Source organism: Nyctereutes procyonoides, unplaced genomic scaffold (assembly GCF_905146905.1).
Source record: "Nyctereutes procyonoides isolate TBG_1078 unplaced genomic scaffold, NYPRO_anot_genome, whole genome shotgun sequence".
NCBI lineage: Eukaryota > Metazoa > Chordata > Mammalia > Carnivora > Canidae > Nyctereutes > Nyctereutes procyonoides.
In genome coordinates this window covers 28,953,953-28,981,747 of record NW_026575052.1, presented here as the reverse complement: position 1 = coordinate 28,981,747, position 27,795 = coordinate 28,953,953, and the positions used below count along the sequence as shown (strand labels likewise).

Genomic DNA, 27,795 nt, shown 5'->3' with positions numbered 1-27,795 from the left:
GGATGGTCACTCATTTGGACACCACATTCTTATCTTAACCCTAGTATGGACCCTCCATCCCAACACTTCATCGGCGTTGTTCACCTGGAAGTCAAATATTTTGGCATTTTCAGAACAATTAGAGATCATGCCCAGACACTGAGGGGGGCACTTGATGGCATGAGCACTGGGTGTTGTTCTGTATGTTGGCAGGTTGAACACCAATAAAAAATAAATTTATAAAAAAAAAAAAAACTCACGCCCAGAGAACGTGCTTTCCAGCCCTGAGAAGTAATTTGTAATTGTTCCTCTCATCTCACAGAGCCACTCAGCTTTTTCTGTACGTCCTTTAGAGGCTGGCTTTGCCAATCTACTCTTTCCTCCGGGCCCGCAGGAGAGTGAGTTTCTTCATTGAGGGGTCAAGGATAAAAATAGGAGATCAAGTCAGTGTGGTGCTCATTTTCTTTATTCCTACAATACTAGTATTTTGTCACGCATGGAGAAAAATTCTTCTTGCCTCCCCAGTTTATCAGAAGAATCTTAATTTGAGCTGGAAAGAATCTCCCCATTCTTCAGAAGTCGCCTCGCTGTAACAAGCTCTGTCCAGACGCGCCATGGGTACTGGCTCCCGACGGTCAGATGAGCAGCCTGGAGGCAAGGACTAGCATGAACTGAGCCCGTGTCAGGAATCCAATACAGTTGAGATGAGCTTACGTGGAAAGTAGAGCTGAAGAGTTTCTTTCCTGAGTTCCAGTAGAATCCAAGTGGGAAGTCGGGGGAACAGAAAAGTATTTACAAGACAAAAATTGAATGTTGTTTATATCTTTCAAGTATGACTTGCCTCATTTTATTCAAACAGTTGAGTAAATCAGGAAAATTAAATCGTGACCTCAGTATGAGAGGTCATTATTTATTTATTTATTTATTTATTCATTCATTTATTTATATTTTTATAAATTTATTTTTTATTGGTGTTCAATTTTCCAACATCTAGAAAAACACCCAGTGCTCATCCCATCAAGTGCCCCCCTCAGTGCAGAGAGGTCATTATTTAGAGCCTTTGTTTATGTGATAGTTGCAACCAAAGCTTTGGGCTAAGGGAATCTTTTTTTTTCCCCACCCCCTGTAAATTATTCACTATTGGAGACTTTTATGGGGAGTGGGCAAATGCAGACTGGAGGTGTAAAACAAACCCGAAAGTATATTATAAAAACATATAAAAACATAAAAATACAAGCAAAAGAAAAAAATATTAAGCATAGTTACCATATGACCCAGTAATATACTCTCTCTATATATGTACATAATATGTACATATGCATATATATATATATACACACACACACACAATGTGGTTCATCCATGTAATGGAATGGCACTTGGGCAATAAAAAGGAATGAACTGCTGGTAAATTATGCAAAAAAACCTTAAAAATGCTATGCTGTGTGAGAGAATCCTGTTACCAAAGACCCCATATTGTGTGATTCCATTGATATAAAATATCCAGAACAAATCATTAAGACAGAAAGGACACTGGTAGTTGCCTTTGGCTGGGGCGGGAGTGGGGACAGGTGGGGAGGTCTGGGGCATGAGCGCTCATGGGTACAGGATTTCTTTCCTGGGGGTAAAGAAAACATTCTCAAGGGGTAACGATTGTAAAACTCCAAATGTGTCAAAAATAATTGAATTGTATGTATACTTTAAATGGATAATTAGTATAATATTATGCCTTAAAGCTGTTACAAAAATATGCATGTAGGGAAGGAAGTGTATATACTAAAATGTTAGTGGTGGTTTTATTTCTTCTTTTCTCCTTAATTATTTTTGTGGCTCAAAAAAGTATCACAAGTAATTTAAAAGTATTTCAAAAAAGAGGTCTTAAGTTCCTTTAGAGAGGATGCAGAGTGCAAATAGGAAAATTAGAACCCATCCAGAGTTGCTCTGGTGCTGAATGCCTGCCCTTGCCTGGACGTCCTGGCCTTGCTGGTCCTGGCCTTGGCTGGTCCCGGGGCTCAGCAGGGACCCAGCCTGTTCACGCGAGTGGACTGATGGGCTGATGCTGGTATTTCTGTAGGTAGGGCTTTGTCCTTTCTCCTAGTCCTTGCTTATGCTGGGAAGCCCACAAGATGGATTTTACTAGTGTTCCCATGTTTAGGCAAAAAAATAGAGTAACTGGGATGCTGAACCAGAGGGCACAGCATTAAAGTAGCCGCCGAACGGAAATTTGTTTCCTTCGCCATTTCAGCCCCGGCCTCTCGTGAACTGGACGTGCACACCTGGGTGAATCACTGGCGCGATACATTGACACAGAGTCCTTAGAGGGGAAGCGGCGGGAGGAAGCAGAGGGAAAGGCAGTCCTCTGTCCATCAGTCCGGCAGCTCAGAAGTAGGGATCAACAGGGCCGGGATTCAGAGTGTTTGAGTTAGTATTTCAGAAACTTGAACAACTCTCGCGTCCCGGTCCTGAGCCATGGCTTTGCCTGATGATCCCCGACAACTCCTCCGCTGTTCTGGGCTGCCAGGTGCAGGTTCCCCTGGAGAGAGAAGCGTTCACCTGGCACCTCCAGTATGCAGGCTCTCCCTTGGCTCCCGGCACCTAAGGGTCGGGCCAGCCTTCCCAGAACTCACATCTGTTGGGAGGAAAGGATCCATTCAAACCCTGTGAACCCCTCTGAGTTCTGGGCCTTTGCAGGGCAGGCGGCATGAGCTGAGAGTGTGGCCCTCGGTTCCCGGTGTACTTTTGGTGATGCCCTGCCCATCTAGCCCAGGTGTCGACTCCATCGTGGATGGTTGAACCTGAACCAAGAATGCAGTAGCTGTCTGGCTGGCTCCCGTCACGAATTTTTTTTTTATTTAATTTAATTATTATTATTATTATTATTATTATTATTATTATTATTTTGCCTCCTTCCTCAGAGGATCCAGACTCCAGACGATAGCTGTCTGGCTGGCTCCCGTCACAAATTTTTATTTATTTAATTTATTTTTATTTTATTTTATTTTATTTTTTTGCCTCCTTCCTGGGAGGATCCAGACGATAGCTGTCTGGCTGGCTCCCATCATGAATTTTTATTTATTTATTTTTAAATTTTTAATTAATTAATTAATTAATTTATTTATTTATTTATTTTTTGCCTCCTTCCTGGGCAGATCCAGACGACCCAGCAAAGGGCAGTTAAAGGAGAGTCCTGATCAGCCTGTGTGTCCAGTGTAAGCGCTTGCTTCACAGTAGGTGTGGCCTCTGAGGTCCCAGTCGTCAAAAGGGGACAGTTAGACTTAACACAGAGCTGGGACCTATTAGGCTCCTCTGTTTCTTAACAGAAACACTCGTCGTAATCTTATAGCTGCTTAACCCTGGTTTTTGAAAACCCCGTTTGCAGGTACGGTGTCACTGGTGACCATGAATATTAGAGCTCGTTTGTTCCATTTAGAGTTTAGCAGTAAGAAAACATGTTTATTAAGTTTGGTAAATCGGATTTAGAGGGGATAATCCTTCTGGGTGGGCTGTGTGGGCAAGATTAATGGGCCTTTAAAACAGAGTAGTTTGACGTTACCGATATCATTATCGGCTGGAGGTTGCCATGGCAATGGGCGGTTCGGTTGCACTACTGCCCTTGGTGTCACAGCAGACCGAGTGTAAGAGGATCCCGGTAATTTAGCAGAAACTCTCCTAGAGCAGTTTGATTGACCTCCGGTGGAATGAACGCCAGATTCTTTTAAAGCTCTAGGCCGGAGCTGTGTATAGTCCCAGATTAATTAAAGATCGCCTATAGATCTTATCCCGGGTCTATGCACGCTCCCAGGTATCTTCAGTGGTGCTTGTGTAAAGCTCTATAACTTTGGAAGCTATTTTTAAACTCAGTACAAATCTTATAAACACTTGTCTCTCTTAACAGCTTCTGGTATTTGCATTAATTAGATTAGATTATACCTGAAACAAAAGCAAGCTGCAGTCGGTGGCACAAAAGAGCGTGGGCTGGCAGTGTGCAAGGTGGGAACGGGCAGGGTGGGATCCGGCCGGGCCCCCGAGGGATGCGGCCTCCGTGAGCGCAGGATGGGTTTGTCGGGTGCCGTGGCCTGGTCAGCTCAGTCTTGGGGAAATGTGTGCTGTCCCTTCTGACCAGCGCCCTCCACATGTCTTAGAAATGCGGGAGCCTAGTTGAGGAGCACGCGGGGTGAGAAGGCTTTAGAGGAAGCAGGACAAAACCCAGTGCGCCCGGAGGCCTGGGCCGGAGTGTCCGTTGACCTTTGCATCTTGCCGCCCTCCCTTTCCCATTTCAGGGCCCTCCCCGCCGCCACAGCCAGCTTTTAGGGGTCGGGTGTGTTGCGTTTCAGAACAAAAACCTGTCTTTTCTGCAGGTGCCTCCCACCCCGTGGAGCCCGGGGTCCTGCGGTTTGGGCAGGCTTCCCCTGGGCGTAGCGTAGCCGGCGGGTCAGTGCTGCCTCCTGCAGGCCGGGCGCGGGGTGCGCACCGAAGTGGGCTCCCCGGCGCCGCCTCCTCTCTGGGCCCCCGGGAATAAACACATAAAATCTTAAAAAACAAACAAACAAACAAACAAAAACACAAAGAACCCAGCCATGAATGAGACTCCTCGCTTTGGTCCCCGGCAACATGAGTAAATCCACGTGAGACGGGAGGGCTCGGGTGACGTTAGGTAACGGGATGGTGAGGTGCAGGGGCCCTGGGTAGGCGTCGGGCAGGGCAGCCCAGAGGTCCAGGGGCGGTTAGGCAAGGCCCTGCTCCCCATCCTTGCCCGGGGTGTCCAGCACTCCTTTTCCCCAGGCCCCAACCTGCTTGGTGCTTATGTATCAGCAATGGTAGCTCTTGTTACGGCAGCTGAGTGTGAAGAGAACCGGTCAGGACCCAGAGAAAAATACCCCTCAAGTGAACCTTCCTGTTTAGCCCGGGGTGTCCTGACCACTGGAGTTTCCAGGAAAGCCGTTATTCCGAGGAAGGGCGCCTGTGTGTGCCCGGCCTGGCGCTGTCCGGGGTGGGAGCCCGAGGGTCGGGCTGGCCTTGAGGCGTCAGGGATGCCCGGGCAAAGCTGAGCCTCAGTGGGGATGAATGAGGCCCTTTTGAAACACAAAAGCTGTGGTGTTTGAGGAGCTGGACACGTGGGACATGTGTAGGTAGGTCCTACGCACGTCCCTAGAATCTGGCCTATTTGGAAGAGCCTTTGTCCTGTGAGTTGTCTTCCTTCTGCATCAGGGGCCTTTGTTTATTTAATGATTTTTTTTCCCCCATCAGGATTTCCTGCGAGAGGTCCTGGGCTTGTTAACCTCTTGGTCCCCAGATATTACCGCAACGTGGCAGTCGGGGCATCTCCTACTCCGCGGAGGGTTGGTTTTTAAGAAGCCTGATCCAGGCTAGCTCTGCTCGGACCACTCCTCGGGCAGCTCTTTCTATTTGTTATCTAGTTTGGGGTTTTTTTTCTTCTTTCTTTTTTTCTTTTTTAAAGATTTTATTTATTTATTAGATACACAAAGAGAGAGAGAGGCAGAGACACAGGCAGAGGGAGAAGCAGGCTTCGTGCAGGGAGCCCGACACGGGACTAGATCCCAGGACCTGGGGTCATGCCCTGGGCCAAAGGCGGCGCTAAACCGCTGAGCCCCCCGGGCTGCCCCCCCTTTTTTTCTTTTAACGAAAACTCTATCAGCAGATCCTGATGACGATTATTCCTTTTGCAGAGATTAGGAATTTGGCGACCGGCAGGCCATCACCTGAAAAGGAGGATGTAAAGGTAATGATTCTCTGTCCCTCTTTATTTTTTTTTGGGGGGGACTTCTTTTTGGAGCTGAAGTAGAAGTGAAGAGCTAGCGGTGATAGCTAGTGTAACCCCCCACACCCCCCAAGGCGTGTTCCCTATGTCACGTGCACTTGAAATTCACTTGGCTCTACCTACTGTCAGCCTCTGCTCTGGACTGGGGCTGACCGACCGAAGCCGCTGCCTTTCTGGCTCACGGCTGTGTACGCAACCCAAGCGTATACATTTTTCAAAGCAAGTTTTTCCTTAAAGAGTGGGAGCTACAGATGTTTGCCCGCACGGCGGCTGCAGGGGGACACCCGGGGACAGCCTGTGGGCGTAAGGGGACCCGTGCAGGGCTGTCAGGCAGGCCTCCGCGCGGGCCCAGTCCCGTCTTCCCTGGAGCCCTTGAGGACTGCTAATAGAGCACAAGCCTGTGCTCGCACCCGTGCGGCGAGACACGTAACGCATCCTCACGGATATTTTCTGAGGTCGCGTTTCCCGCGTTGATGAGAGTAAACCCAATTGTGGCCCAGAAGTGATTTTTGTCAAAAACCTCTTTTCCAGCGTGTGGACAGCCCGGATGTTGACCCCTATGAACACGACGGCCGGGACAGTCTCGATTTGGGTATGTTCCAGATACGGTGTCCCTGTGTGCACGTCCTGGGTACAGACAGGACCCCAAGAAAAGAAATATTTTTATTTTTATTTTCTTAATTTTATTTATTTATTCATGATAGACACACAGAGAGAGAGAGAGGCAAGGCAGAGACACAGGCAGAGGGGGAAGCAGGTTCCATGCAGGGAGCCAGACGCGGGACTCGATCCCGGTCTCCAGGATCACGCCCCGGGCCAAAGGCGGCGCTAAACCGCTGAGCCACCCGGGCTGCCTTTTTTTTTTTTTTTTTTTAATTTTATTTATTTATTCAAGAAAAGAAATCTTAAAATACAATCTTCCCTCCTAGGAACTTTGTCTAGTTTTGGAAACTGATGCAGAATGAAGTCTTGTCACGGCAGCAGTATTAATACCTTGAGTTCAGGGGCTGAGTCTCCATGTATGATCCTTTAACCAAAAAAAAAAAAAAAATCACACAAAAAAAACCCAAAAAACAAAAAAAGGCAAAGCAATGGAGGCTGCTTCCGAGCAGTGGAACTCTGAGCCAGAGTCTGGCGTGGACTGTGTCCTGTGTTGGCTGCCTCATTCCTGGAGGTGGGCCCCACCAGCACGGCTGAGGAAGGGGCTGAGGCCCCTGGTGACAGTACGTGGTGGGCCTGAGACTCCCGGCTCCCCCTGCCTGGCCTTGGAACCCCGGGCTTCCTGCCCATTTTGAGACCCAGCTGTGGTACCTTTGGAGCTGAGCCCATACAGTCCTCCCCTGGCCTGGGGAAGGACCAGATGCTGTCGCTGGGTGCAGCCTCTGGGCACTAGGCGATCTCTTGGCAGAGGTGAAGGTAGTTTTTTCCTGGGACTGGACCTTCTCATCTGCCCACAAAGTCTAGTTGCAGCTCCCTAGGGCGTCTCCTCAGATCCCTGTGGCCGCTCGCTAGTCCTGGAGGGCGAATGTGGGCCCCAGAGTTCCCCTTGGAGTTGGAGCCTGATGAGGCTCTTGGAGGCCGGAGGATGAACATAAACTCGCCCAGACCTCTAGGCTTGACTGGAAGGCACCTACGTACAAGCTTCCCAGTTGCCTTCCCTGAGTGAGGTCGAGGCTGCGCCCCCCGTGAAACGCACGTGAGTGGAGGGGAACTGGGTGTCGCTGTGAGTGAGCCAGTACTGGAGCTCGTGGAGGGTTCGGGTGGACGCAAAAGGGGGAGACCAGGACGATGCCCAAGGGCGAGTTTAACCGCGAGGGTGGGTGGGCCTGGGGGCCCAGAGGTGCGGGTGTCCCACTGGAGGCCAGCGGGGTGTTGTGGACACGCTTGGCATGCATGGGCAGAGCAGAGACGGCAGTGGGGGAGTCGTGGAGAGAAAGCAGTGTGGCAGGAAGCACCGCCGCCGGCATCCATTGGCCGTGCTGCTGGCAGCCTGGCTACGAGCAGGGATGTTTGCAGGAGGCCTGAAATCAGAACAGAAAGTAAGACCCTGCCAAGCAATGCGCGCACCTTTGATATTTCTGCTCTATAAGGTAAAGGTCATAATTCACCTCTAGGAGAGGAAGGGGAAGAGGAAGCAGAAATGAAAGCAAACATCTCCATCTACAGGACTGTCGCAGGCCATTAAACCCAGAGCACAGCCTTTGCTCACGCATACAGGATGTCTCATCTGCAAATTGCATCGTGCTCCTAGGAATGTTAGCTTTGAAGAGTGTTTACCAAGACAAACTGCTGGTGGGGGAGGAGCGTTGGCCGTTATGAGTATTAAATGGGGTCATTTTAATTTTCACCTTTAAAGACTCCCTTCTCTAGCTGGTGTACTTGCTGGGTAAGAAGAGGATGGAATAGCCCGACCTAATTGGTGTGTTTTGCCAGTAACGTCACTGGGTCTGAGGAGGATCGTACTAAATGATTTGAGACACCCTTGTAGGGCTTTCATCCCCAGTGAGTGATGAAAAGGGCCACGATCGTTCCTTGTGGTGATATTTGCTTCTTTCTTGGTTTTTATTTTTTTTTAAGATTTTATTTATTTATTTATATTTATTTATTTATTTATTCATTCATTCATTCATGGATACATGGAGACACAGAGAGAGAGGCAGAGACACAGGCAGAGGGAGAAGCAGGCTCCATGCAGGGAGCCCGACACGGGACTCGATCCCAGGACCTGGGGTCACGCCCTGGGCCAAAGGCAGACGCTCAACCGCTGAGCCACCCAGGCGTCCCTGCTTCTTTCTTTGGATTAGACTTTTTTGGATTGGAAACAAACAAACAAAAAAGGTACCCGACTTTATGCAGAGAAATAGGTCTTAAAAGGACCTTCTGGGCCAGGAAGCCGTGAGCGACAGTTGGGCGATAAGCCGGAGTCTGGAAATCGAAACGGCTTTTCCACAAGGCCACTTGCAAACTGTTGTGCCGTTTTATTTGCACTTATGTTCTGCTCAGTCCCCATGACTGCATTAGCAAGGTTGGAGATAGCTTGATTTGCTGCTGCCTTGCTAACTCTACTTCTATTTTCTTATTTTTTCTTAAAGTTTTTGTATGCTTTTTAAAGATTTATTAGACACGCAGAGAGAGAGGTAGAGACTCAGGCAGAGGGAGGAGCAGGCTCCATGCAGGAGCCCGATGCGGGACTCAATCCCAGGACCCAGGGGTCACGCCCTGGGCTGAAGGCGGCACTAAAGTGCTGCGCCACTCAGGCTGCCCTAACTCTACTTTTAAAAGGCTGAATTGGACAAAATAAAAGTGTGTGTCTGGTTAGCAATTACGATTTGCAGTTAAACGTTGAGTTTGTCCTGGAGGCCTGTGAAACAAGATGCCAGCATTTCGGGCGAGTTACAGAAGCTCCTGGAAGGTGACACCCCTGCTTCCTTAGCACGGGACACTCAGGAGTGTGAGTGGAGTTGGGTGCGTCGGACCAGGTTCAGGGACGCTCAGAGCAACATTGGTTTTCCTGCTGTGATTTATCTGGCGTGTCCCGCATTGGACGGAAGACGGCTTGAGCCTGACCCCCGTGGAGCGTACGTGTGTGACTGGGTGGGTGGAAAAAAATGAAGGCTTGGTGAACTCGGCGCGGTAAAACAAGGACAGTGTGAGCGTGTTTCAGCGTCCCTGGGGGACCGGGGAGGGAAGGGGGGATGCACCCCCTACGGGGAGACAGCGATGGGATGGGAACCGCGGTCTCCGCTAGGGGATCACAGCGCTTTCCAGCTCTGGGCCCAGGCTCGGCTGCAGCCCCGCTCCAGGTCTGGCTGGCCACCGCGCCGGCCAAGATTCCAGATCGAATATTGTGCCACAGAAGAGTTTGGGAAAAAATAATCTTAAGTTGTGGCAGCAACACATGCTCACAGTAGAAAAAAACTGGGAATTTTAGACACTGCAGGAGGAGGAACACCCCAGCGGTTTGCCCACCCAGAGCAGCGGCTCGTAGACCTCGGTGTATTTCCTACCAGTGTTCTTATGGGGTGTCCGTTTTTACACAGCTGTGATCATGTAAACAATAGAATTTTGTGTCCTGCTCTATTCATTTAACATCATATGCCGTAAGGAAGCTCTGTTTTAGTAGGTGGCTTAAAATGATTTTGTACGTTTTTCTATAAAAAATATGGGTTGCTTTTCTAAGAAAAAAGGGAAAAATAGCTTAGATTTTTGCCAACAAGTCTTTATCAGAGAGAAGAAAACTTCTTTTTTTTTTTTAAAGATTTTATTTATTTACTCATGAGAGACAGAGGCAGAGACACAGGCAGAGGGAGAAGCAGGCTCCATGCAGGGAGCCCGATACGGGACTCGATCCCAGGACCCCGGGGTCATGCCCTGAGCCAAAGGCAGGCCCTCAACCGCTGAGCCACCCGGGTGTCCCAGAAACTCTTCATTTTTATAATAGGTATTGTTCGATTTTAGAGTGATCTGATTTTCAGTATATGCAGAGGCTCAAATCCCAATTATTGTTTAATACCTTGGGTCGCTTCATTGCTGTTCCGTTGGTTACCTGCATGTTACATGAGAAGAAGAGAATCTTTTAGTTAGTGGGTGTGGGGGCCTGGGAGGTGTGGGTACCAAGGAGCCAGAAGAACCAAAGGTGTGGAAAGACACCTGAGCTGATGCCCAAAAAAACCATCCGGACGAATCATGAAGAGAAGGAAGCAGAAATAGGAACAAGCAGTAGGAAGTGAAGTGTTTCAAATTGTTTAACCTGGACAGCACAGGTTTTCAAGACTACAGGAAAGGTCCAGAAGGTTGTCATTTTATTTATTTATTTATTTATTTATTTATTTATTTATTCATTCATTCATTCATTCATTCATTCATTCATTCATTCTCGGAGTTCAATTTGCCAACATATAGCATAACCCTCAGTGCTCATCCCGCCAAGTGCCCCCCTCAGTGCCCGTCACCCAGTCACCCTCTCCCCCCGCCCACCTCCCTTTCCACCACTCCTTGTTCATTTCCCAGAGTTAGGTTGTCCTTTCTTTACTACAAATCAGAACTTATCAGTGGTTTGATTTTGAAATAAAGGGACGAAGGCTAGGAATGGAGAAATATCCCAAGTCCCTCGGGAATGCAGAGTTATCTGTAAAAGTGGACCCATGGTTTTCCTTCTGTGGACTCCAGTGCAATTTTCTTACTGCACTCATTGAGATTTTTAAACCTTGTTTTCAATAGAAGAAATTACTGACTTATTCTTTGAGTGGAATCCCACTGAAGCTCAATTTGGGTCTTTAACCATGAACGTGATGCCTGTTCTATTTGTGGCATCATTGTTTGGAGGTATTCTTCTCGAGGAATGTGAGTAAAGCATTGTTAAGTCAGACAATTGAGATGTTTATTGGCAGGATTCCATCCCATGAATTAAATAATTTGGGGATTCTTAGGTCAATAGATACTATAAACTAGAATCCCCGGGATAAACTAAAGCCTTACTGGAGGTGTATAGTGTCCTATTGCTTTCCTTTCTTTTTTTTAAGATTTTATTTATTCATAGAAACACACAGAGAGAATGAGAGGCAGAAACACAGGCAGAGGGAGAAGCAGGCTCCATGCAGGGAGCCTGACGTGGGACTCGATCCAGGGTCTCCAGGATCACGCCCTGGGCTTCAGGCGGTGCTAAACTGCTGCACCACCGGGGCTGCCCTCATATTGCTTTTCTGATTAAAAAAAAAAGAAAAGAAAAAGAAAGAAAAACCCAGACACACAGAAACACTGTATTAACCCGGAAGTCCCAAATCTGTCTGATGGAGCTGTGAGTCTCGTGCTCGGCCTATTATGAGCTCACAAATGTAAAAAAACAGCAAAATGAAAGTGAGTTAAGGTGAAGAGTTGCATAGGCACTCTGTTAACTACTGGTTCTAAACTCAGCCTGTGGGATCCCTGGGTGGTGCAGCGGTTTGGCACCTGCCTTTGGCCCAGGGCGCGATCCTGGAGACCCGGGATCAAATCCCACGTCGGGCTCCCGGTGCATAGAGCCTGCTTCTTCCTCTGCCTGTGTCTCTGCCTCTCTCTCTCTGTGTGACTATCATAAATAAATAAAAATTAAAAAAAAGATTAAACTCAGCCTGCATGTTGGCATGACCCTTGGACCTTCAGTGACACCGAGACCTGTGTCCATCCCCAGAGAAACCTAACCGGTCTGGAGTGTAGCCTGCGCTTAGTTCTAAAAGTTCCCCAGGTGATTCTCAGGTGTGACCAAGTTTGAGAACTATGACCTACTTCCTCGAGGGAGCTCTGACTTCCTGGGTTTTTCCATATTTCTGGAGTTGAGGAAATGTGGTTCTGCCTGTATAGCAACACATGGCAAAAGCAGTTATCGGAAGCCAGTTGTTTGGGTTTTGCAGACTTTTAGTAAGTATCATCATCAACATTAGATCTACGGGAAATGTAAAAACCTTTGGGGGAGAAAACTACAAAAAAAAATTCCCAAGTCCTTGAGCCTAAATGAGCTTAATTTAAAGATTAACCACTTTTAAATACTAAAGAGGAAGCCAATGATTGTCACTTGCTCGCAGAATCTTTGATCAGACTTCCAGGTGCATGGATGGGGATGAAGGGAGTTAGGTTCACACTGATGTCATCAGAGCTTTATAAGGATGCCTGATGTTTGGTGTTAGTACCCATGGTACAAGCCAAACTGCCTTTTGCTTCAATTCGATGAACCAACTTAATTTCTGAAATGTAACCGAGGGAGGGGAAAAAATGGTAGTTTTTTTCTCTGAATTTAAAATTTTTTTTAATTTTATTTTTTCATCATGGTAAGTGTACTCTTTAATTCTCATCCCCTATTTCGCTCATTCCTCCACCCACCTCCTCTCTGGTACCCAACAGTTCTCCGCAGTTAAGAGTCAGTTCCTTGGTTTCTCTCTTTTTTCCTTTGCTTGTTTGTTTCTTAGATTCTACATGTGAGTGAGATCAAATGGTATTTATCTCTTTCTGACTTACTTTGTTTAGGATTATACTCTCTAGATCCACCCTTGTTGCTGCAAATGGCAAAATTTCATTCTTTTTTATGGCCAAATATTCCAGTGTATGTGCAAACAATAGACACTTGAGCTGCTTCCATACTTTGGCTGTTACAGGTAATGCTACTGTAAACATCGAGGTACGTGTGTCCTTTTGAATTAGTATTTTTGTATTTAGGGGGTAAATACCCAGTAGTGTGATTGCTCAGCTGGTGTGTAGTTTGATTTTTAAATTTTTGAGGAACTGCCATACTTTTCCAGAGTGGCTGCACCAGGTTGCATTTCCACCAGCAGTGAACCAAGGGTTCCTTTTTCTCCACAACCTTGCCAACATTTGTTGTTTCTTATAATTTTGATTTTAGCCATTTTGGTGGGTGAGAGGTGATAACTTAGTGTAGTTTTGATTGGCATTTCCCTGATGCTGAGTGATATTGAGCATCTTTTCATATGTGTGTTGGCCATTTGGATGTCGTCTTTGGAAAAATGTCTGTTCATGTCTTCTGTTCATTTTTTAATTGGGTTCTTTGTTTCTTGGGTATTAAGTTGTATCCATTCTTTATATTTTTTTGGACATTAACCCTTTATTGGATATATCATTTGCAAATGTCTTCTCTCATTCTATAAGTTGCCTTTTAGTTTTGTTGATGGCTTCCTTCACTAGTAGAAACTTTTTGTTTTGATATGGTCCCAATAGTTCATTTTCATTTCCTTTGCCTCAAGAGACATATCTAGAAAAATGTTGCTACAGATGAGATTTAGTGCCTGTGCTCTTTTCAAGGATTTTTATGGTTTCAGGTCTCATATTTAGGTCTTTAGTTCACTTTGAGTTTATTTTTTTTGTGTGTATTGTGAGAGAAAGTGGTCCAGTTTCATTCTTTGCCTGTAGCTGTCCAGTTTTCCCAACACTCTGTTAAAGAGACCGTCTTTTCCCCATGACACATGAATTCTCAATTTTCATTCTCCAAAATAAGATTCTCAACTCCAAATAAACTACCTTAGTAAATAAATGAGTATATCATGTAGGCTCCATCCCAAAAGATGCTCTTTTGATGTTTAAGTCAAATTATTAGATTATAAAATGTAAAGAAAAATAAAAGATTAAGGAAATTAATTTACAAAACATGAAACAGATGAAAAATAGGAAATATATTCTGGAGATAGTATTTAAAGTATTTATCCAGAAGGTTAAGATTCCAGCCACAGATTTCTTCCCTTTTTCTTGTGCTGAAATACTGGACTACACCAGTGTGTGCAGACATTTAATAAAGGACTTGCTCTCACAGAGGAGTCACTGGGCTCTGGGCTTGACTGCAGTGTACTTATGTGAGTTTAGCCTTGCTCTGTATTGAGTACCAGTGGTTAACCCCTTGGATGGGATTTCAGGGCAGTTGGAGCTTGTATTGCTTGGCATGAAAGCTAACAATTTATTGAGACAAGTTGCTTTAACTTCTGGAGTGGCTAATTGAGGAGACATAATTATGATATACGGCCCCTTACTTCAGGCATGAGCAAGACGGGCAACAGAATTTATCCTTATCAGTATGAGGGTCTATGGAAGGATGTGTATGAGCTAAAGCATAGAGGGGTGGTATAATCACAAATGGAACAGGAGATCCACTAGTAAATGTAGGTTTTTATAATAATTAAAATAACAGAGAATCACACCGTGAAGTTAAAGTTACATAGAATTTGAGTAGAAGACTTTGAGTCCATGCTCTTGAGATTTGTCTGCCAGTAAGCTTTCTGTGATCTAACGCCTACCGTCAGGTGCACATGGGAGCCTCTCTCTACGGTTGCCTCTTGGGAACCTATTAACTGCAAAGAGATGCTATTTGTTTATGAAAAGTTAACAGTTTCAGCATATCATCTTTTTATGTTTAATTAGCTCTGTCAGAGCTATGCAGTAACTTCCCACAATAACTTAAGCAAAAGAAAGCGGGCTTTTGAGCATGATTTTGAATTCTGCATACATGATTAAGTGATACAGTCTTAGCATGAATTCCACAAACACGTAGTGAATGTAGATTCTGTACTTTTTACCTCATCTTTTAAAATTTTTCTAAATTTGTTTTTAGAACAGATTTCAGATTTACAGAAAAGTCATTAAGATAGTACAGAGACTTCTCGCATATCCCTCCCCCCATTAACATATAGTACAGTACATTTGTTCAAATCAGTTAACCGGTATTGATACATTAATGACCAAAGTCCATACTTTATTTAGATCTCCTTACATCTATCTAATTTCCTTTTTGTGTCCCAGGATCCTCTCCAGGATACTATATTATATTTAGTTATCCTGGTTCTTTAGGCTCCTCTTGGCTGTAAGAGTTTCTCAGAATTTGCTTGTTTTTAATTATCTTGACAGTTTTAGGACTACTGGTCAGATATTTTGTAGAATGTCCCTTAATTGGTATTTTTCTGATATTTTTATCATCCTTAAATTGGGTTCATGGGTTTGGGGAGGAAGATCACAGAGGTAAAATGCCATTTTCATCATATCAATGGTATATGCTTATCAACATTACTTAAAACTATTAATGATGACCTTGATTACGTGGCGGTGGCAATGACAAGATTTGGGTTTCTTCACTGTAAAATTATTCTTCCCCACTACTCTTTGCACACTATACTCTTCAGAAGGAAGTCATGATGTGCAGCCTGTACTTCAGGGGTGGCATGTCAGCTGTATACTTTCTTGTGGGCAAATAACTGGGAATTCTTCTACTTGGGAGACTTATACTCCCCTGTCTGTTTATTCAGTCATTTATGTCAGTATGCATTCATGGGTATTTGACACCTTGCATAATAATTTAGGACTGCTTTATTTGTCGTTCAGAAGTGGTCCAGCTTTTGCAATGAGGAATTCTTGCAGTTGGCTTCCTTGTCATTTATACACATTCCCGTCACTGTGAGGTTGTGTGTGTGTGTGTGTGTGTGTACATGCATGTGCTGTTTTTTTTTGCATGTGCTGTTTTTTTTAAGAGGGGTGAACATGTTCTTTATGACTGCATAATGGTGGATGCATGGCACTGCATTTGTCAAGACTCAGGGAACTTTTTGGCACACAAGTAAACTTCAATGTGTGCAAATAAAAAATGAAGTTGGAGGAGCCTATGATGGAGGCAAAATGTGACAAAACAATCTTAACTACTAAAAATGTATGAAATACAATCTTGTAAGGGATGAGAAGGTTTCAGACCTCAATAACTTTGGAAATTGGTCAAGTAGAATGAAGGCAAAAGAAACTGTCCATAGGCACTGTCCTCTAGGTGATAAGGTTGTTTCTCACAGGAATACAGGTTAGCAGTTCTTACACCAGTGTGACAGTGCACTGGAAATGAACAATTAAGCAAATGGATTATAGGTAGTGTTGTCATGTTGGGGTGGAAGTTGGTAGATAACTAAGGGAAGACGGCTAGAGTGATCTGTGTGCTGATGATTTGGAGTTGGCCACGTTAGGACATACTCATGGTCAGTTAATGTAGATACGCATGGTTGCATGTAGAAGTGTTTGTAGATAAATGTATATAAATACATCAGGGCACACATGGACGTGTTTCCTCACTCTCTTTGTTGAGAGGGCCTGGAAATCACACTCTCGGAGCATTTACAAGATGAGCCATCCTTTACTTATTAAAACTAGGGTTATCCATTACATTTTGTAGGAGTTTTAGCTTCAGAACTGTGGAATTGATAGATGTGAGTTTCTGTTAAGACTGTTTAAGTTTTTGCTCATTATATGTCTGCTAGTTAACGCGTCTAATTGATCATATAAAAGCCCATAAAACAGTAAGTCGAACTTCGAATGTAAAAATTAATCTAAAAAATTAAGTCAATAAATAAGTTTGTGGCATGTGGGAAACTTTTTGGGGAAGGTTTGGGAAAACTGGAATTGGAACATTATCAGAAAAAACCTGAAGTGTAGATCTTGCTCTCCCCAAGGGCTGGGGCTCTTCCCACCCTGAGCAATCTCTTTCTCCTGAGGCTATGACAAGAAACTTGACCGTCTCTCCACCCTTGCTCTTTCCAGCCCCATAGCTCACATCCTTTCTTTCCCCACTTTGCTATCCACTATTCAATGTTGCTTCTCCATGATAGAGTCAAAAATTCCTATAATTCATTGTTCAGAAAAATGTAGCCAGTGTGTCCTACTTCTCTTAAGTGATGCCAAGGATTTCAAGGTTTAAAACAAAAACAGATCAACCAAGAGTCTTTTTTTTTTTTTAAGAGTATCATTTGAATAAAAACTGATATTTGTAGCAATACTAACCACTGGTGGAAGCCTTGGCAATATAAAACTTGAAAATGTTGCTTTGTTCAGAAATCAACTTCCCTGTCCTTAGTGTTTTGGATATTTTTATAGTACATGTGGATATGTCATAACACAAGTAACGTCATCTTGATGGACTTGTAGGGTATATCTTCTAGGGTGATACAAGAACCTCTGAAAGTGCATGCAGGTTTTTTTATTGAAATTGATAAATCAAGGTAAACAGGGTAGATAAGAAATAGAAAGTTTCTTATGTTAAAGTCAGGTGGCGTTATGAAATGGTGGCATCCTAGAATTCCAGTAGCGGTTGCCCATGTCCTCAATCCATGTCTGTTTTATGTGAAATCAATTTCATGGGCTCTGTTTTAAAAAGAGAGAGAATGGGGAAGTGGGGAGAATACGAATAATTCAAACCTCGGGATGGCTGTACTCACTGTGTCCCTGAGTGCCTGTGACAGTGGAGATGTGAACGTGCGGTCCCCCTGTGCTTCTCAGAGTGAGCGCATCTTCAGCACATGGATTTGAGCTAAGCATTTAAAAATTCATATTTTCTGTATACCGTGGCCCCTCAGTAAAAGCCAAGCATTTCGCTTGGTGTGTAACAAAAGTCACAGGGTTCTCCAGCAAAGACGTGCTGCTTGTGTTGAACTCCAGGAGATGATATGGTGCCTTCTAGGAATTTTGAGGAAGATCCTGACTGTCTCTGATTTTCGCCTAAGGCTACGCTATTGCCATTGTGCTAGCCGAAGTGAACCAGCAGAGGCTTGTTGTTCTGGCATTAGGGGTCTTACCTCCTCTTGTCTGTTCTTTTCAATGACTTTTTCCAAGAATGGTGTCCAGCAGTGTTCGAAACCGTGATCTCTGGTTGTCACACAATGGAGCGGAGAAGCAAAACAAGTCCTCCTCCTCTTTCAGTCTTGGTGTGATTGTCTTGGAACTTCTGTGCACATTTGCACGTCTCAGGTTTCAGAAAATCAAGTCTTTACTCCTGAGGTAAACATAAGGATACTTCAGTGTCTATAATGTACAAGAGAATACAGTGAAAGGGAAACTTAATATTTAAGCTGAAACTTAATGAAAACTTATATGAAGTTCTTTACTGTTACGACTTCATTTGATCCTTACAACTCTTTGTAGTGTGGATGAGACAACTGAGGATCGGAAAGTACAAGTGACTTAGGGTCACTAAGTAAATAAGCGACAGAGCCGCTCTCCAAACCCAGATGGTATATGGCTCCAAACCCCACAGTTTTACTTTTTAGCTTGTGGCTCCTTAAAAATATGAGTATGACATAGCTCTTGTACTCAAGGCTTTTTTGGGTCTCACTGGAGAATAAGAAAACTGTACAAATACTGTAATTCAAATCAAAATATAAATACTCTTCTAAGGAAGATGAATTTCACCAAGATTGAAAGGTGGGTGACATGTTGTGATGACATGAGGAGGATCAAGGGAAGCTTCCCTTTCACATGGTTCTTCCCCACAGCTGAAACCTCCAGGCAACAGCGCCTGCCCTGGGTGATTGTAACTGTACAGAGGTAATTTTCTAAGGATTTTCTAATTAAAAGAGGCACAGGCAGCCCGGGTGGCTCAGCGGTTTAGCGCCGCCTTCAGTCCAGGGCCTGATCCTGGAGACTTGGGATCGAGTCCCACGTTGGGCTCCCTGCATGGAGCCTGCTTCTCCCTCTGCCTGTGTCTCTGCCTCTCTCTCTCTGTCTGTCATGAATAAATAAAATCTTAAAAAAAGCATAAAAGAGGCACAGTAAGACTGATGAAATTCACACTCTTGTATTGTAATAGTTGCATGATATCTGATGAGAAAGTGACCTTGGGATATATCCTTGAATTCTGCTAATTGCAGTTGGATTCAGCCAGGGAAAGCAAAGGAATCAATCCATTGACTATGAATGAAACGTAAATACCATCTTGAATTAATTTAAATGCAATCATATATCATATTGGTACAACAGGGGAAAAAAAGTTAATTACTCTAGAAAACAAGGAGGGTAAGTGACCCACATTTGGGAGAAATTCTTTGGTAAGCAAGAAAATGAGCTGTCCTAAAAATAGAGGTGTGTAAACAGTATTTTCTACTTCACTTTATGTGTTAAATGAATGATATATAGACGGTCAGTGGCAATCCTATCATTCTTTAAAAATGTTAGTAAATCAAATTAGAAAATCTTATTGAGCTTTTTTGTTGTCAGAATAATACTCCTGTCGATAATCAGTTTATAGATAATTGGTCAACGGGACCTGTGCTTTGGGGAGGACTAGATGAATATGAATCTCCTTGGCACCCCAAGTACTAGAAATGTGTTTCAGAATGATTTTTTTTCATGTTTCTCTTGGGATTGTCCTGCCTTTCTTCTGATCTATCAGTCATCACGGTCAAGAGAGGAGCAGCTCTGGTAGTTTGTTGACCTGGGATTTATCCTCATTAAGTGGCTCTAAAACTTAACCATGTGTGAAAAACGAGAAAGATAATGTTATCTCCTGATCCAACACTTCCATTGCAGTGTGATGATTGTCTAAACAGTTGGAGTTTCCCTTTCTTTGGTCTACAGACCTCGCCGAGGCAGCCAGGAGTCCATGGATCTAGGTACACCCCGGGTATTGCCTGGAGCCTTGGACGACAGTGGGCTTTGTCCCCTCACAACTACTGCTCTTTTATCTTTTCAGATAAAGATACTATTGTGATGAATAAAACACAAATATATTTTTAAAGCCTTGACACAAAGCTACAGGAACTCCTGTGAGCCATGTATTTTCTATAGTGTAGAGAATAGAGCCAATGGTAGAGGACATAGCCATTGTGTGGTGGCAGTGCTGCGGGGTGTAGCCTGCAGAGTTGTCAAATCACTGTGTGCACCTGAGACTGATATCACATTGTGTGTCACCCATACTTTTTTTAAAAAAATAAATAGGTTTTTTTTTAAAGATTTATTTATTTATTCATTCATTCATTCATTCATTCATTCATTCATTCATGAGAGACAGAGAGAGAGAGAGAGAGAGAGGCAGAGACACAGGCAGAGGGAGAAGCAGGCTCCTGCAGGGAGCCCAACATGGGACTCGATCCCGGGACTCCAGGATTCCGCCCTGGGCCGAAGGCAGGCGCTAAACCCCTGAGCCACCCAGGGATCCCCTGTGTCACCCATACTTGAGTCAAAAAAATTCTTTTAAATACATATTTTTAATCAGCCTATTAAATAACATTTACAGGTGACATGTAAAGAAGCTTTTACATCCACACTGCTAAGAGTAGTGTAATCATTAATTCATTCATCACATGCCTGCAGTGTCCCTGGTACTTTTCTAAGCTGTAAAACTGAGAATGAATGGAAACACTTCAAGATTTTATTGTATTATTTTATTTTATGTTAAAGGTCCACGTGCACTAAAACTGTCTTACTTGATGTAAGGACCGAGAATATTTTTTTAAAAAGATTTTATTTTATTATTAGAGAGAGAGAGAGAGAGGCAGAGACCCAGGCAGATGGAGAAGCAGGCTCCCTGCGGGGAGCCCAATGCGGGACTTGATCCCGGGACCCTGGGGTCAGGGCCCGGGCCGAGGAGGATGCCGCACCAACCGAGCCCCCGGGTGCCCCCTGTAGAGGCAGGTCAGGTGAGGCACCACCGCCTCAGACCCACAGGCCTCCCCATTATTCCTGCTCTTGGTTTCCCGGGTGTTGGGACATCACAGGAGGCAGCCCGTGTCGCTTGGGCCTTCGTGGGGCAGGTGACTGGCGCTCACGGGGTGGGGCCTGGGCCAGGGCGGCCTCCCGGCGGGGAGCCCACAGTCCGGGGCACTGAGGGGCGGCTCTCCGGGTGCCCAGGGCCCTGTGTCGGCGCTGGGCCCGGGACGGTGGAGCCGACGCCCTGACTGTGCGAAGCAGAGGTGGGTGACTCCTCACGAGGGGAGAGCGAGGGGTGCGGAGCGTGGCCTTGCTGAGCCCTGGACCCAGCCTCCCAGGGGCCGCCCCACTGCCCGTGGCGTGGGACAGACCGCTCTGGAAGAGTCCGTGCCCCGGGCGGCCCGAGCTCCCCAGCTGCCCCGCACATGGGCCTCCACCCGCCAGCGACACCGGCTCCGGAGCCAAACAGGCGCCTGCAAGGAGGCTTGTCTTGCATGGTGGGCGCTCCCTTGGAGCTCAGGCCCTGTCTTCACTTCCATCTCCGGCCAGGGAAGAGGGGGGTTAATGATTCATTGGCTCCCGGTGACCATTAATGATTCATTGGCTCCCGGTGACCTTCTGGATAACTGGGCGGCGGTGCCCCGTCCCCGCCCCCCAAGGTTGGCCTGGTGTTGCAGCTCCTTCCCTGGCTCCGCGCTGGTTGCCTGGAGGAAGCCTGGCCTCCCCAACCTCCCCGGCCCCTCCAGCCTCCCCAACCCCTCCGGCCACCCCGGCCCCTCCAGGCTCCTCGGCCCCTCCGGCCACCCCGGCCCCTCCAGGCTCCTCGGCCCCTCCGGCCACCCCGGCCCCTCCAGCCTCCCCAGCCCCCCCAGCCCCTCTGGCCCCTCCTGCATCCCTGGCCTCCCCGGCTCCTCTGGCCCCTCCAGGCTCCTCGGCCACCCCGGCCTCCCCGGCCCGCACCGGAGCCTCCCCACAGCCCTTGCCCTCGCCCCAGGAGACTGGCCCCTGCTGGGGACACCCGGAGCGTCCCGAGTGTCCTGGTGCATCCGCTGATTTTGGCGCCAGAGACATGGACTCGGACTCGGACTCCCCTTTGAACTACTCGTGGCCGTCCTTCCCCAAGATGAAGACGCGCCGGAGGGCGGCCAAGCCAGGTAGACCCCGCAGCCTCCCCTCCGACCCCCGGGGCCTTGCTCTCCTGCCCCTTGTCCTCCTGCCTTCCCGCCGGCTCCCAGATGAGGTGCAGGTCCCTGCATGTTTCTGTGCAGCTCCCCGGCTGGGGCCCCCCAGCTGGGGCCAGGAGGTAAAGCTGCCTGCTCCTCGTCCAGCCCTAGGACTCGGACTCCGCGTGAGCTTCTCGGTAGAAGCCGGGGGGTGGGGGGGCGGCTCCACTCCAGCGGGCAGCTTGGCGTCACCCCGATGGGGAGTCCCGCTGACCCGAGGAGCTGGGCGCTCACGCCGCCCCTGTCTCTGCTGCGTTTGGGTTCCCACCTGGGTGTGAATTTTTTAAGAAAAGATTCTTTACGTAAGAAGGTTGTTCCACTCTGTACTATTGATTTTATAGTTGCTCCAAGGAAGGGATTTTGAGGAAGTGATTTAGACAAGAAAGCCTGCGCGTATCTCCAGGGGATCTAGTCACACATTAAAAAGTTTATTAGTAATTACCACGTATGCAAAAGGTTTTGCTGCCAGAGGAAAAACGCGTTTACGTGCAGCATGATTAATAATGCAGGGCACTTATACCAGCTTTTCCTCCTTACAACTCATTCCTGCCACCCAGGCTTTAGAAATGAAAAGACAGGGACCCCTGGGGGGCTCAGCGGTTGAGCGTCTGCCTTGGGTTCAGGGCGTGACCCCAGGGTCCCGGGATCGAGTCCCGCGTCGGGCTCCCTGCATGCAGCCTGCTTCTCCCTCTGCCTGGGTCTCTGCCTCTCTCTCTCTCTCTCTCTCTCTCTGTCTCTCAGGAATAAATAAATAAAAGTCTTAAAAAAAAGAGAGAAAAGACAAATCAGTGCTAGGCTACAGCGGAGGTGTCCTCGCTGCGCCATCCTCAGCCGGCCTTGGCAGGCGGGGTTGTTGCCGTCTGAGGTTTACTGACAAGAAGGCCCGTAACCCACCTGCCCCTTATCGTGTGTGGGGAGTTATGTGGTTGTTTTTTAATTCAATGACAAAAGAACATTTTCATGAGCAGAAGGGATGTTTAAGACTGTATTTATTTATTCCTGAGACCCAGAGAGAGGCAGAGACCCAGGCAGAGGGAGAAGCAGGCTCCATGCGGAGACCCCGACGTGGGACTCGATCCTGGGGTCACACCCTGAGCCGAAGGCCGACGCTCAACTGCTGAGCCCCCAGGGCCCCAGAAGGGATGGATGTCTGTGAAAGTGGAGCTCTGTATCCGCTGGAACAGAATGACCCACTGAGTCACTGCCGCTGAGCAAAATGGCAGATGGCAGTTATCAACGTACCTGGTTTGCTTCAAGTGTGTGCGTGTGTGCGTGTACTTGCTCTTTGGCTAGAATCAAGCCCCCCCACTCCCCGGAATAAGACTGGTTAACCCCCCAGGGCTGGTAGAAAGCCTCAAGCTCAACAGAGTCACCCTGCTGTTCCACTACATCCTTGACACTCTCTTCCTGGGGACTTCAACACGTCGCCCAACATTGCACTCCTCTGTGGTCATGTTCTAGAGCTTTGCTCCTTCTCTGCGGGAAGGGGCCGTGGCAGCTGTAGCTTTCCATTAAACAGTTCAGGGGGGAAAGGCTTTACCCAGGAGGGAGCGCATGCACACGCATGGAAACGCAAGCCAGGACACACGCAGAAAATGGAATCCGAGTGTTAACGGTCTGTACTTCTCGGGAAGGATCATGCGTTGGGGTTCCTTGTGCCATTCTTCGTCTTTCCTGGAAATTTGAAATTATTTCCAAATAATTAAAAAAAATCCCAAATTCTGAAAGTGGGGAGAGGACACCATGTCATCGATTCTTTGGAGTGAATATTTTTCCTGCCCGGGGAGGACTGCTTGAGGGCTGGTTGCCGTTCTCTAAGACCGTCTTTTTTTTTTTTTTTTCTAAGACCGTCTTTGCGCTCGTTGTAACTCATTTCAGTTCGGGGAATGATCTTCATGTGTTTTTGCGCGTGGCCCACTGACCGGATGCCCATGTAGTTGGGGGCCTGCGTAACCTAAACGACCTGGAGAGAGATGTGGGATTAATGATTACGAGACCCGCGGAGGAGCTTGAGAGCCCAGTGGCGTTGGAGGGAGAGAATTAATCACGCTCGCCTTTGAAATCTGAAATTGGAGCATAGCCAGTGTGAGCTGCAGCAGAGAGTCATGACATAGCTATGCTTAAATCAAACTCCCTTCAAGTGAAAGCAGGTACTTGGGATTTGAAAATAATTAACTACTTGCAGCGAATAAACGACCAGTGGGAATAATGTTGGTTAGCAGCTAGGAGCCGTCCGTGTCCCCTGTCTGCTTTTGTTGTTAGATGATCATGGCCTAGTTTGGTCCCACCACACTATTGGGTAGCCAGAGTCCCAGAACCACAGGCCTTGGGGAGGACCTGGTTCCCCGGACTCATTTTACAGATGAGTGTGACGGGTCTGGAGAGGGTTATTCATGGGTTCAACAGGCATTTCCAGAAGGGCAGGCATTGTCACCCGGGGTGCGGCGAAGCCGGGAAGCAGACATGTCCTGCCCCTACTTGTAGGGCTGTTAGTCCTGAGAATGGATCCCACGTCTCCCAGGGTCCAGCTACGCCACCTCGGTGTCGGGGGAAGAAACCGCAAGAAACCAGATTATTTTTAGCCCGGTGGCTTGTTAGTGCCAGGACGGTGGTTTCCGCTCTCTTACAGGATATGATCCCATGATTTCTGTCAGTCTTTAAAACCATGGTGGCCTGTATTTCTTGCTCATCCTTCTAGTTGCACCGACACATCATTCTTACAAGGTAAGTTCTGGTCACTTGGAGGGAACATCAGGAAGGAATTTTCCGCCATATTAGGTGAACTTCACCTATTTTGTTGGAAATACTCATTTATTCGCTGTAATAATGCTTTCTCTGTCCCGATCCCCCTTGTTTAGGATTCAGTCTCTTAACACTCCATCCTGTCCTTATTATCACTGCTCTTTGATGGATACACGTGGCTAGTTTGGTTAGAGACCTGCGGAGCTAGAGTTGGATAAAAGGGAAACCTAGATTAGTAGAAACCTACCAATACGCACACCAGCTACAAAGTGAATCTAGTGCTTGCTTATCCTCGTGCTGTCAGATGGAAGAGAAGAGGGTTAACTCGGAAGCAGGACCTTTGGAAGTGACTGTGTCTAGAAGGGAATGTGATCTGTGCAGAGGGTGAAAGCATTTAAAACCAAACTGCCCCAGAGATCTCCTGGGGCTCTCGAAGTTGCCCCTTGTCGTTCCATGGGCAGCCTCAGGACGGGCTGTCCCGGGAACCCTGTGGTTAATGATTGGGGTGGGCTGTGGGCTGGAACCCATGACCGTTCTGCTTCAGAGACTCCAGGAATGTCTGGACTTTTGTTTTGTTGGTTTCAGTAGGAGATTGAACCAAGAAAATGAATGTTTATAAATCAAAGATTAAAAAAATGCAGGGATTGGACCTTACCTAAGTTAACCGTGATTAGTCTTTAATCTTTAAAATGCATTCTTTGATATAAATCCTCAGGACCCAGGGCCTTTCACCCACTTAGGCGACTTGTGCGCCTGTCGTCTGCTCCAGCTCGCGTCTGTGCCTCTCTAACCCTCTCCCTCCAGGTGCTGGTGCACAACTAGCCTGTGATTGACCAAGGAGGCTGGGCCTCACGGAAAGCTTCATGACCTCGGAGGGCGTAGGTAGCTCTACATCTCGTGTAGCCATAGTCACCATACGATTCATGTGCTCCTTTATGAATCGTCACAGCCACTGTTGACTAAGCCTTGGTAGGCACTTTGCATATAGGAGGTCTGGTTCTCAAAGTAACACTCTACGATAAGTAACACCTCTGTCCTGCAAGCAAGGCATCTGAAGCTTTGTGAGTTTTTTTTTTAATTTTTTGATTTTTAAATTCATGACAGACACACAGAGAGAGGCAGAGACACAGGCAGAGGGAGCAGCAGGCTCCAGGCGGGGAGCCCAATGGAGGACTCAATCCCGGGACCCCAGGGTCATGCGCTGAGCCCAAGGCAGATGCTCCACCACTGAGCACCCCCCTACCTCCCCTGCCACCCCAGGTGTCCCAGCTTAGCTTTAACGCGATTCCTATGGCCGTGCTGGGACACTCAGGGAAGAGTAACCCTGTTGGAACAAGGAAGGAGAATGAATAGATGAGTGACATGCAAATAAGATGAAAGATCCGGGGGATCCCTGGGTGGCACAGCGGTTTGGCGCCTGCCTTTGGCCCAGGACGCGATCCTGGAGACCCGGGATCGGGTCCCACATAGGGCTCCCGGTGCATGGAACCTGCTTCTCCCTCTGCCTATGTCTCTGTCTCTCTCTCTCTGTGACTATCATAAAGTAAAAAAAAAAAAAAAAAGATGAAAGATCCATATGATAGATACGGTGGCCCCTCCGCATGTCAGCGGTGGATTTGAGGCTCAGCGTGGGGAAACGAGGGGTCCGAGATAAAGGCCAATCCCCGAGGGGCCAGCCCTACACCCAGGACGCGGTTGAGGGGTCCTGCTCTGCCGGTGGCTGTGCCCACCCAGGTCGAGGGCAGGGCCGGGGAGCCTCAGCGCAGCCACCTGCATGCCTTGTGGCTCCTGGCACGAGAAGAGGTGCAGGCCAAGGCTGCAGGAGGGAGCGGTGGAGCTGTCACTGTCTGGAGGCCTGCCCAGGAGTGGGAGAGGCAGCGGGATGCCGACGAGGGGGAGCTCTCCAGGTCGGGAAGCTCCCGGCTGTGTCCCCCAAAGATGGAGCTGGCAGGCTGGAGCTGCGAGGAGTGGTGGCCCTGCCCAGGGGCGGGCGTGAGGGCCCAGGTACCTTCCGGAGGTGGCCGCGGTTCTCAGCAGCCAGTGACTCTTACCTCGGGGCCTTCTCCTTCCCGCACTTCCCCCTCTGCCTTTTGTGGGGCCCCGTTGGCCGCACACATTGGCTTCCGCGTGCATGTGTCCAGTTCCAGGTTCCCCCAAAGGAAGCTGGCCGCCGCGGGGGGAATGAGGCACCGCAAGAATCCCTACTAGGGAAGAGCGACATCACCCCAAGGTGACATGAGCTGCCGAGCGTAGGCTCACCACGAGGACCATGTTCGCGGGGGGAGCAGGGCAGTTTGATTTCCAGCTCTGCCTGGGGCCTTCCTGGGCCAGCAAAGGGAAGGAGGCGGGTCAGGAGCCCCTCGCCAAGCGACACACTGCCTGCCCCTCAGGCTCCCTTTCGTTCAGCGCATTCGTGGCTGAGTGTTTGAAATGGATTTTTTGGGTGGGGGGTGGGGGATGAGGAGCTTGGATTCCTTACAAGCGGAAGGAAGGCGTTATTCCAGTTTGTGACCCGACGGGCAGGGGTTCCGCACCCCCTCTCCGGTTTGGGGCAAGACCTAGTGGTGGTTTGTTGAGCGGAACGTGCTGAGTCCCATAGGAGGGGTCAGGAGAGATGAGCGTGGAAGGCCAAGGTGGAGAGGCCTGTAGGATTCAACGGGGACCTGTATGGCCCGTGGAGGTGGGGGTTAATAAGCAGATGGTCCCCCAAGCGAACAAGTGGAGTGGGACGTACATAGCATGTGTCAGGGTGTCGGGAGGAGCCCAGGCTCCTGCACCATTGACTCCCGGTATTGGGGGAATGGAGGGACATGCCCGGTGCTCGGGGGCCAGTGACCACCATCTGTCTGCTGCCCGACTCTATTTCGAGGGTCCCGGCCACTGCTCCAGCCAAGGTCCCAGGGTGCTGCCTCCCTGCAGGGCGACCGTGCCTTCCCAGGTACTGGCGGCAGGGCATCCTGCTCACGGTAGCCCTCCTGGGCCCATCAAGGCCTGCCTGGGGCCCATCAGACTGGAGTTTTGAGGGATGCGCCTCCCCCAGGAGCAGCAGCACCTGGAGGCGGGGGGAAGCCATTCACCGGGCACAGGCGGCCATGCCCAGGGAGAGACACCTGCGTGACATGGTCCTGCTAGGTTCCAGACCCTCGTTCT

At 47.8% G+C, this 27,795-nt stretch overlaps 1 protein-coding gene across 10 annotated transcripts in view; it reads left to right on the top strand.

Moving 5' to 3' along the window:
- The window catches only part of ARHGEF28 (Rho guanine nucleotide exchange factor 28), a 311,495-nt gene that overhangs the window by 162,764 nt on the left and 120,936 nt on the right, over positions 1 to 27,795 (top strand). For 7 of the 10 annotated variants that reach the window (XM_055332795.1, XM_055332796.1, XM_055332801.1 and 4 more), the window contains 2 exons: positions 5,667 to 5,719; positions 6,290 to 6,350. In XM_055332795.1, the coding sequence (XP_055188770.1) occupies positions 5,667 to 5,719; positions 6,290 to 6,350 (114 nt within the window). Of the gene's footprint in view, positions 1 to 5,666; positions 5,720 to 6,289; positions 6,351 to 21,503; positions 21,835 to 24,609; positions 24,628 to 27,795 lie in introns of those variants that run through there. The other 3 variants (XM_055332803.1, XM_055332804.1, XM_055332805.1) reach the window with 3 other exon arrangements.